This window comes from Garra rufa, chromosome 14, assembly GCF_049309525.1.
Source record: "Garra rufa chromosome 14, GarRuf1.0, whole genome shotgun sequence".
NCBI lineage: Eukaryota > Metazoa > Chordata > Actinopteri > Cypriniformes > Cyprinidae > Garra > Garra rufa.
The window spans coordinates 38,567,818-38,578,924 of record NC_133374.1 but is presented as its reverse complement, the minus strand read 5'-3'; the positions used below and the strand labels follow the sequence as shown (position 1 = coordinate 38,578,924).

Here is an 11,107-nt window from a genome sequence, read left to right as displayed (position 1 = left end):
AGTTTGACAGATGTAGTGAACAGATTAGATGAAGACACATCAGAGATGAAAACACAGGTCAAGGCTTACAGCTGTAGCGTATATAAGTTGTTTATGTTGGGATGTCGATGCAGAAACACTGGCAGAGGGAAATTAGAGAGAGCTGAGGAGTGCTTAAGCAAAATGATTTACTGACACTTCAGAAGCAGCCGCTAACAAGGCCTTCTATGTACAAACTACTCTCTAGTGTGTGTTCAATACTTCATTATCTCATGTTGAAAGCATGCAATGCTATACTCGATTTTGTCACACTTTATTTTAAGGCCCAATTCTGACTATTTCTATTCTGACTCATATAGGTTTAGGTATGGAGTCGGGTTAAGAAATCTAAAATCTAAAATGTCACTTTAATAAGTACTAATAAACAGCCAGTATTCTAGTAATAACATGCATGGGTATTGGTCCTTTAAATAAACACTGCAAAAAATGCTTTTCTTGCTTAGATTTTCTGTCTTGTTTCCAGACAAAATTTCTACAAATTCTTAAATCAGGAAGGATTTTCTAGACAAGTAAAAATTGTTGTCTTGTTTTTAGTAAAAACAAGTCAAAATTAAGTGAGTTTTTGCTTAAAACAAGCAAAATAATCTGCCAGTGGCGTAAGAAAAAAAAATCTTATTTCAAGCAGACAACTAGATTATTTTTCTTACTCCATTGGCAGATTATTTTGCTTGTTCTAAGCAAAAGCTCACCTAATTTTGACTTGTTTTTACTAAAAACAAGACAACAATTTTTACTTGTCTAGAAAATTCTTCCTGATTCAAGAATTGTTAGATATTTTGGCTGGAAACAAGACAAAAATTTAAGTAAGTAAAGCATTTTTTGCAGTGAAGTGTTACCTGTACACTGCAAAAAATGCTTTTCTTACTTATTTTTTGTCTCGTTTCCAGCCAAAATATCAAAAAATTCTTAAATCAAGAAGGATTTTTTTAAACAAGTAAAACTTATCTTCTTGTTTTCAGAAAAACAAGTTAAAATGAAGTGAGTTTTCGCTTAGAACAAGCTAAATAATCTGGCAATGGGGTAAACAGAAAACAAGATTATTTTTTCCCATTTGCAGATTATTTTGCTTGTTTCAAGCTATAATGCACTAAATTTTTTCACTAGACTTTTTTTTCTGTAAACAAGAAAATAATTTTTACTTGTCTAGAAAATCCTTCTTGATTCAAGCATTTCTAGATATTTTGGAGAATTATTTTTGTTTGTTTGTTTGTTTGTTTTTATGGATTTTTATATCAAATGAAAGTCTGGGTGTGGATCTAGGATAAAACTAAAATAGATTATTTGGAAAGTTTTACTGTGATCCTAATATATTATTAACCCACTAAGAAAAACAATCCACAGAGAAGCACACGTTAGTGGTAAATATGAGATATCGTTTACATTAAAAGTAATAGTCAGTGAAATGAATCCCTTGAAAGGTCAGTAAAAAATACACAGCAAAATGCTTTTCTTACTTAGATTTTTTGTCTTGTTTCCAGACAAAATATTTAGAAATTCTTGAATCAAGAAGGATTTTCTAGACAATTAAAAAGTATTTTCTTGTTTACAGAAAAAAACAAGTCAAATTTAAGTTAATTTTTGCTTGAAACAAGCAAAAATAATGTCAATGGGAAAAATAATCTTGTTTTCTGTTTACCCCTAAGCAAAAACTCATTTTAACTTGTTTTTTCTAAAAACAAGAAGATAATTTTTACTTGTTTAGAAAGTCCTTCTTGATTTAAGAAATTTTTTTTAATAAAAAACAAGACACATTTCTGCAGTGTATTTTTACAGACCTTTCAAAGGGATTAATTTAACTGACTATTCATATCAATGTAAACTATATCTTGTCGTATCTCATATTTACCACTAACGTGTGCTTCTCTATGGACTGATTTTGTAAGTGGGTTAATGATATATTAGGATTACAGTAAAACTTTCCAAATGATCATTTAATCCAGACTCACACTTTCATTCAATATAAAAATTCATAAAAATATAAAATTAATTATTCAGTTTGAAAGAAATAATCATGAGCCATTTTCATTTTAATATATACAAGTGATTTCTTTCTTTTTTTTTTTTCAAAAAATACATCCCAAAGCCGTGATATAATTTTCGCAACACAAGTGTACATGTGTGGATGCACACTCCTGCTCAAAAGTTTGGGATCATTACATTTTTTTTATGTTTTTTAAAAAGTGTCTTATGCTCATCAAAGCTCCATTTATTTGATCAAAAATACAGAAACAATTCAAATTAACAGTTTTTATTTTATTTTAATATACTTATGTAATTTATTTTATTATTAATTTTCAGCGTCATTACTCCAGTCTTCAGTGTCACATGATCCTTCAGAAATCATTCGAATATTCTGATTTATTACTTTTATTATCAATTTTGCAAACAGTGCTGCCTAATATTTTTTAGAACCTGACACACTTTGATGAATAAAAACTTATTTTATTTTATTTATTTTATTCAAAATACAAATCTTTTCTAACATTGTAAGTCTTTACTACCACTTTTTATCAAAATAACACATCCTTGTTAAATAAAAGTAGTAATTTCTTTCAAAGAGAGAAAGAAAGAAAACATTTACTGACCCCGATCTTTGAACGAGGTGTTTATTGTTACCAAAGTTTTCTATTTGAAATAAATGCTGTTCTTTTCAACATTTTATTTATCAAAGTATCACAGGTTCCAGCACAACTGTTTCCAGCACTGATAATAAATCAGCATATTAGAATGATTTCTGAAGGATCGTGACACTGAAAAATTCAGCTTTGCATCACAGAAATAAATTATACTTTAAAGTATATTAAAATAGAAACCACTATTTTAAATTGCATTAACATTTCACAATATTAGAGTTTTTTTTCTGTATTTTTAATCAAATAAACACAGCTTTGATGAGCAGAAAAGTCTCCTTTAAAAAGCGTTAAAATTGTTACTGATCCCAAACTTTTGAGTGGCAGTGTATTTATTTATGTATTAAGTACAGACAAAATGTCTTTCATACATGACCCACCTCACCTCAAGTGACAATTGAACTGTTTATGTACTCACATAAAGTATAGTCAAACCAAAATTTATTTAGACACCTTCAACATTTCTCACATTATCAGTTTATTCGCTCTAATTAATCAATTAGGACAAGAACTCGAGAGTTAAACTGTGTCAGAACAAATTCATCTTGATAATGTTAGATAAGTTTGATGGTCAGGTCAAAGTGTCAAATTTGTATCAGTTTTACTGGTAGTCCACTGTATGAAGAATTTTAGGGTATAATATGTCACAGTTTACTTTATTTTGCTATCCTCACTTACATAAATGAATTATACTGCCCTCCAAAGGCAAAGTGCAGTAACTACGCCAACAATGAAACTGAAAAAAATGCCTTTAGAGTTTTTACACCAGCTAGTCAAACATGTTGACACTCTTGTTTCTCTGAAATGGGACAAAATTGAACCAGGAGACTTTCTCACAAGACAAAACAGTTGTCACAAAGTCCATTTTAAGCCTTAATTCAATTTCGACCAAATATGTAGTTACTGTGCTTTGCCTTTGGAGGGCAGTATAGTGTCCTGCACCCACTAGTAAAAGAATATCAAAAATTATATATGATGTCTGAATAATTTTGACTGTATTTACACTTCAAAAATAATAATAGTATTAATAATACAGAAATAAATTAAAGCTCTTTCCTTTTACGTCTGGGTTATATTTCGATTTGTGATGACAGAATGCCAAAACCGTATTCAGTTTAAGCATCAAGCTTGTTGATGCTGATAAGAGATAGATAGATTGCATTGATGATTTTATATTTTTATTCAAATTATTAAAAGTTAGAATGTAAAAAGATGTCAACAAACCACAAAGAATAAGTGCCACAGAAAACTATTAAAGTAACCTTTATTCATGAAGCCATTTTCTCTCTTGCAATGTTAGGGTGCATGTTCTTTTAGTCATTTTTATGACAATTTTAGACTTTCAGATTCACACCTGGACATCTTTTTCATTGTTTTAATCTCTAATGAAGATTGTTGTACTGTATGTACAGGTTTTTGTTTTGTTCCTCATTTGTCAGGGAACGGATAGACCAGGTATCCGCTGAATGTGTTTTGGCCCTGGGTGTCTCCACACAGCTGTCTGCCTGAGAGCAGCTCTGCATAGACCTGACATCCACGTCTGAGCTGGAGAAGAACCGTCTGAGTGCTGCTGTCCTCCGAATCCTCGCGGTTATCTTCCCAGGAGGAGGCGATCAGCTGGCCGTTCTTCATCAGCTGCACCTTCTGGTAGAGCCGCTGACCTGCACTGCCCACGCTGGAATAAGCCGTGAAGGAGAAGGAGTAGAGGCCAGCGTGAGGAGCCGTGAACGTGCCTGTGAACAATCAGGATAAGGTTGGTTGTCTCTGCTTGCTTGGCTTACTCAAAACTACTGTGAGAAGCTGGTTTGACAAGGACCAAGTGAACTGGATGCATTGTTTTGCATAAATCTAAACAGGAGATTAGTTTGACCTACACATAATTTAAATGAGATGTAGTGTTAATGATTGGCATAGGTGATTACACTGAGGACACGTTATAATTTAAGCATTATCAACACAGCTCAACATCATCATAATGGCCAATCTGATTATGTTTTAAAGTTAGATAAAACTGTTGTTGTGTTGCACCCACCCCAACTCAAAACTGTTATGCATCGAGTTTACACTGCCCTCCAAAAGTTTGGAAACGTCCTAGAAAAGTGGGCTTTCGGACAATATTGGCATGAATCCTTTGTGATAATTTAGCACTGAAAAGGGACAACACAAACTACGAAAACATATTACATAAACAGTTTATACATAGCAAAAACTTTTATTCAAACATTGATTTAATATATTTATAAGCATCCTGAAGGATTGCCCAAAGATGCTGATATTGTCCAAAACCACACTTTGCCAGGGGTGTTTCTAAACTTTCGGATGGCAGTGCACTGAAAAAAAAAATGATTAATTGAATTTACTAAAAAAATGTGAGGTAAGTCGTTGCAATCAATTTATTTTATGCATTTAAGTAAAAAAAATGTTGAAAGTTAGTCAACTGAAATGTAGCTCAAATAAATTGATTGCAACCACTTAACTTTAAATTAAATAGTAAATTCAATTAAATAAAGCTTCAGCTTTAAATTAATGTATCTTGATTTATGAATGTTCAGATAAATGCAGCTAAAATAAATTGATTGCAACCACTTAGCTTTAAAAAAATTAGTAAATTCAATAAATTAAAGCTTCAGCTTTAAATAAATGTATGTGGAATTAAAAATGTTCAGATATTTGTACTGCACTGAAAAAAAAATTCATTGAATTTACTAAAAAAATTAAGTTAAGTGGTTGCAATTAATTTATTTTAGCTACATTTAAGTAAAATAAAAATGTTACTCAACTAAATGTATGTAAATGTGGCTAAAATAAATTGATTGCAACCACTTATCTTAAAAAGATTGAGTAAATTCAATTAATATATTTTTTTTAAAGAGTAAAGAGTTAAGTAAAGATTTTTTTTTGGAAATTTCCTTCCGTAAATATATCAAAATTAGATTTTTGATTATTAATATGCATTGCTCAGAACTTAATTTGGACAACTTTACAGGTGATTTTCTCAATATTTTTAGGTTTTTCACCCTCAAATCTTGGCTAAATATTGTCCCATCCTAACAAACCATACATAAATGGAAATTTGGCTTATTTATTCAGCTTTCAGATGATGTAAAAATCTCAATTTCCATAAAAATGTCCCTTATGACTGGTTTTGTGGCCCAGAGTCACATTTGTGTTATTTAACATATTTATTTAGTGCAGGTTTGTGTTATATTCTGCGTTTGCATTTCACTGTTTTTATTCATTTTGAGGAATACTGAATCTGTGAGATGAATAATTGCATGTTCATTTAGACATTTAGTCTAGAATTACAGTAACATCAAGTTTACACAGTGCACACAACGCCTCTGCGTTATCTTGACATTATTTATTTGAAACAGTATTTCAGATATTTTCTCGTAAATTAAAAAAGTAATGTTACTTTACTAGTTATTTGAAAAAATTAATCTGATTACATTACTCGCGTTACTTGCAATGCATGACCCCAACACTGATGAGAAGTGGGTAAACATTTTTTTTTGTGTGTACCAACTAAAAATGTAAAAATACATATACTTCCAATCTGAAAACTTACATCAACGCAGCCTAACAAATGATTTAGACAAAAGCTCATTCTGCTTGTGTTTCATGATTGAGGCCTGTTTTCTATTTTCTATTTTCGCAGCATTATTGTCTCCTGTTTTTCTCTCGTTTTTGGCATTGCCATAATGAAGCAGTGTTGGCACAGTGCATTGTGGCCTGCTTACCCAGTGCAGGATTGTAGCCATTGCCCTGATTGAGTGAGACAGACTGGTAAGAAATAGACACGTTGCTGGTAAACGGCCCAAGACATCCACGCATTGGAAGCATCGCAGCAGTGAAGGCTATTTTGCATCCAGCTTGAAGAGAGGACAGAAAGCAAGGAAACTGTAACCATTTAAGAAAAGATTTTCATACTGTTTCTTTTCTAAATGATAAGCAAATGTGAAGCGACAATAGTGAAGACTACCTGTGAGCTCCTCTATTTGGGTGTTTAGACAAGACAGTCCTTCCCATAAGCCAACCATCCGCATGAAAGTGGCCTCTTCCAGATCATACAGCGGCTGTTCAATACAACAGCAGCCCTGCTGTCTCTTGAATGCACATTCACAGTCCCATGCACCGCAGGGCAGGGACCCTGTGTAACTCACTGATGAGAGTATCATCGAAAGGAAATGTAAAAAAAGAAGTATAAGTGAGATAAAACTAAACCTGCATTTATTTGAACAAATGATCTAATTATTTACCAGCAGATGCACGCAGGAGGTCAAAGGCGGTATTAGCCTCTGCTCGAGAGCAGAGATTGAGAATCATCAAAATGCACAGAGCAGCTGCTGTGAGCGTCTTCATCCTTAGCAAGCAGTGTCCAGCAGCCCTGAAAAATACAGCTAATGTAGGCTTTGAATGAATAAAACATTTTTACAGTTTAAAACATATCTACACATCTAGGTCTAGGTCTGTAATACAGTGTTCCCAGACACACTTTGGTCGTCTTCCTTATCTGACCCATTTCAGATCTTGAAGCAGAAAAGTTCTTATTATATGATGCCAACCTCTATGAGCAATGGAGAATGCTTAATGGTCAACTTGGAGCATATACACTGCTGCTCAAAAGTTTGGGACTTGTAATTTTTTTTTAATATTTTTTCTAAAATTATTTATTCCTGTGATGCAAAGCTGAATATTCAACAGCTGTTACTCCAGACTTAAGTGTCACATTCTCTTTAAGAAATCATTCTAATATGCTGATTTATTATTAGAATGATTTACTTTTTTAACAGGATTCTTTGATAAATAACAAGTTAAAAAGCATTTATTCAAAATTTAAATCTTTTCTAACAATGTAAATCTATGCTATCACTTCTTACTAATGTAACACATCCTTGGTGGATAAAAGTATTAATTTCTTTTAAAATGAGAGAAAAAACAGTAGTGTATATTGTTAGAAAACATTTCTATTTTAAATAAATGATTCGTAAACTGAATCCTACCTGTCACTAAATCGCCTGTAATCGTCAGTGAGTTACTTAACCTCATCTTTCTTTATGTATGTGAGAGAACACACACGGAATTATAGAGTCCTAAGGGTTGACCAAGCTTGAAAAATAGTATTTTTCCTGTATTCCGTGGGTAAACAAGGTCTATTTTAGATTTAACTAAAAACTGAAAAAAGCTCAAATAACTTGATGAACTTCACAAACTTTGTATTTAAATCCAGATTTTAGTTGCTCATCTGACGTTTTTGTTCCTAGCAGAAAAAATGCTGAATGCTACACTCCCAAAAATAAAGGTACTTTAAAAGATTCCTCACAGCGATGCCATAAAAGAACCATTTTTGGTTCCACAAAGAACCATTCAGTCAAAACCATCTCTTTCTTACCTTTTTATAATCTAAAAAGCCTTCTTTTGCCAAAAAGAACATTTTGTGAAACAGAAAAGTTCTTCAGATGTTAAAAGTTCTTTTTGGAACCATTTAGACAAAAATGGTTCTTTTATGGCATCGTGAAGCACCTTTATTTTTAAGAGTGTAGGCTCACCAAAAACCTACAAAAGTCAGGCAATCAGATTTAGACTTTTGTTTTTGTAAAAGTGCTTCGAGTTTGAAAAATCAATTGAAATCTGCTTAATTTCACAGTATAACAAAAACAGAAACTCACAGAAGCTAGTAAAAATAAGGATAATCATGACAACCAAAAGCAGGCTAAATACACCCAAAACATAAACCAGATTTATGTCAATTAATATAAAACAGTTACTAATGCATCTAACTAAATACAATTGAGTCTGTAACTTATTTCAGTGCCATTTTTTGTTAGCTGTTTACAATAAAAAATGTATATATTCTATGTATGTTGATTTTAAGTCACATTTTATTACAATAGCCTACTTTAGACACTCTGTTACATCTAAACTAACTCTCATTAGTGTACTAGTAGACTGTTAGGGTTAGTAGAATAAATTAACGTACTAGCAAAGTGACTTATAGTCAGTAGACTGTCCATCATAATAAAGTTTTAGAAGATATTCAGCAGACAGTTTACCAATTCTCTAACAACTGCTTGTTGACATTGAGTTGCAAAGCAACATCAAACTAAAGTATATTTACATGTAATCCGATCAATTTATGTAGTATATTGCAAAGTTGTATGTAAAAATGTTGATACAAATGAATATTTTATCCATTTTTATTATGCATATTTTTTAATAATTTCTTTTAATACTCACTGTGATGAAGATAACAGATGAATTGCAGAAGAATTGAGTCAGTTAAGGATAAAAATGGAGCTGTAAGTGGAGCTTTCTGCGCAGCTTTATGCAGTGGGTGGAGTTGCTCATGAGTGGCTCAGGCTCTAAAGCATCTGATAAGACTAAAGAATATGAGACGACACAATGCCTTTCATTTGTCCCTCTTGTATGAATGCATGAAAAGTTGACTTTGTTACTGATACAATATATCAATAATATTTCTGACCAGGAGACTTTCAACTCCTCATGGACTCCAGATCATGATATCAACTGAGCTGCTGTGAGATTGTTTGCAGGTCATTTGTGTATTATTGCTGAATGTGGCAGCATCTGAAATCTCAATCTAGAGGTGGGAACAGGATTTGGTTTCCTGATTCTCAGAACAGGGTGTAGACTAGAGAAAGATGTGAATCTGTGATCATTGTATTTTGATGTTGTCCCAAAGCTTAAGTACAGGTTTACCGTGAACGTTGATACGTGAGGTTAATGTAATAGAGAGGAAGTTTTACTGTGCCATTGAAGTTTCGTAAGATGAAACTCCTGTTTGCGTATCTGTCACAAGAGATAAAAGTCTAAAACGGATTATACATACCTTTTCAGTTTTTACCACAGCATTTCCACTTTTAAATGAATCATCAGTAATCACAGAAATACTCTTACCACAAATGTACCATTTTATTTGCGTAAAATTATTAAAATTACATAATATTATCAATATGCAGTTTTTAACACTGATTCAACTGTACTGCTGTAAAATGAACATCACAGTTCACTGTTGATTCAATGATATTACCGTGGATTTTAAGGTGAAATTGAATCACAGAAAGTGATTCTGATCTCATTTATGACTTTTTTGTTTTTATTTATTTATTTAAGCTTACCAACACTTAATACTTTGAAATTACATATATTAATAAGGATATTTTATCAATTGCTTATTTAATCACATTGCTTATTTAGTCTGTGCAAATTCTTAAAAGCAATGTAAAAGCAAACTTTCAATCAAGATAAAAAGCAAATTTTCTCTTTCAGAACTCTATACAAGGGAAGTTGAAAGGAAAGCCTTTCATATTGATATAGATCCATTTCATCCTCTCCATGCTTCTTTATAATGACTCCCTTCTGGGAAACTGTTTGAGGCACCCTTGGTTAACAAGTTTGCATAAGAAAATGTTTATTCCCACTGCGATTAGTATCTTAAATTAGATAAATTTTTTCATACGGTTTGTGTGTGTTTTGTTATTTATATCGGAATTGATCTTACATATATCGATAACTCAAAACGATGAAGTTTATAGCTCCGTGTTTTTCATCTGGGCAGAACTATTGTTCCAGCCACCAAAGATAAATTCACAAATAACCTGCCTGATTTATCTCAGCTGCTCTGTGTACCCATAAATACACATCAACTAGACAAAATGACTAGTAACATGGGCACTATCTCCTCTAATACATTCGAAGCTGTTGACCTCATCAAGCTGAAAAAGGTTAGAGAAAAACATACTTTGCCATGGTACAACAGTAATAACCATTCTCTCAAAAAAGCAACTCGTAATCTTGTAAATTTAGAGTTGCATGGAAAAACAGTATGTCCAGCTATAGACAGGCTTTAAAAGCTGCTAGAGCCGAGCATATCCGCAAACACATAGAAAATATCCAAAACAATCCAAGGATTTTATTTAGCGCAGTGGCTAGATTAACAAATAACCAGATGCCACCTGACCAAAATATTCCTGCACAGTTTAATAGTAATGACTTAATGAATTTCTTCACTGATAAAAATAGATAATATCAAAGTGTCTGATACCTCAGCGTCAATCACTGCACCCGAAGAAAAACTGCAGTGCTTTACAACTATAGAACAGGAAGAACTAGATAAACTCACCTTGTCAAAACCAACAACATGCCTATTAGATCCTGTACCCACTAAATTACTAAAAGGATTGTTAGCTGTAGTAAAAGAACCACTTCTAAATATTAACTCATTGTTATCTCTAGGTCATGTCCCAAAACTATTCAAACTGGTGGTTATTAAGCCTCTTATTAAGAAACCACAACTAGATCCTAATGAACTGGCAAATCATTTTCTAATCTTCTGCTTATGTCTAAAATTTTTGAAAAAGTTGTGTCTGCTCAATTGTGCTCCTTCTTGCAAAAAAAATGCACTCTATGAAAAATTT

At 32.3% G+C, this 11,107-nt stretch overlaps 1 protein-coding gene across 1 annotated transcript; it reads right to left on the bottom strand.

The window, feature by feature from the left end:
• Window positions 1–3,916: 3,916 nt before the first annotated feature.
• On the bottom strand, window positions 3,917–8,987 carry cbln18 (cerebellin 18). The gene is made up of 5 exons (XM_073817218.1): window positions 8,907–8,987; window positions 6,929–7,056; window positions 6,652–6,831; window positions 6,410–6,541; window positions 3,917–4,402 (listed from the first exon to the last, which is right to left on the bottom strand). The coding sequence occupies exons 2-5, from the start codon at window positions 7,029–7,031 to the stop codon at window positions 4,098–4,100; spliced, it is 720 nt and encodes a 239-aa protein (XP_073673319.1). The 5' UTR covers window positions 7,032–7,056; window positions 8,907–8,987; the 3' UTR covers window positions 3,917–4,097.
• Window positions 8,988–11,107: the final 2,120 nt, after the last annotated feature.

What these genes read in the sequence shown, in the direction of transcription:
- cbln18 (XM_073817218.1), bottom strand. Translation starts at nt 7,031, where the DNA reads ATGAAGACGCTCACAGCAGCTGCTCTGTGCATTTTGATGATTCTCAAT. An exon ending in CCTCCTGCGTGCATCTGCTG is followed by an intron (nt 6,832 to 6,928) that starts GTAAATAATTAG and finishes TACTCTCATCAG; the next exon opens with TGAGTTACACAGGGTCCCTG. An exon ending in CCAAATAGAGGAGCTCACAG is followed by an intron (nt 6,542 to 6,651) that starts GTAGTCTTCACT and finishes CCTCTCTTCAAG; the next exon opens with CTGGATGCAAAATAGCCTTC.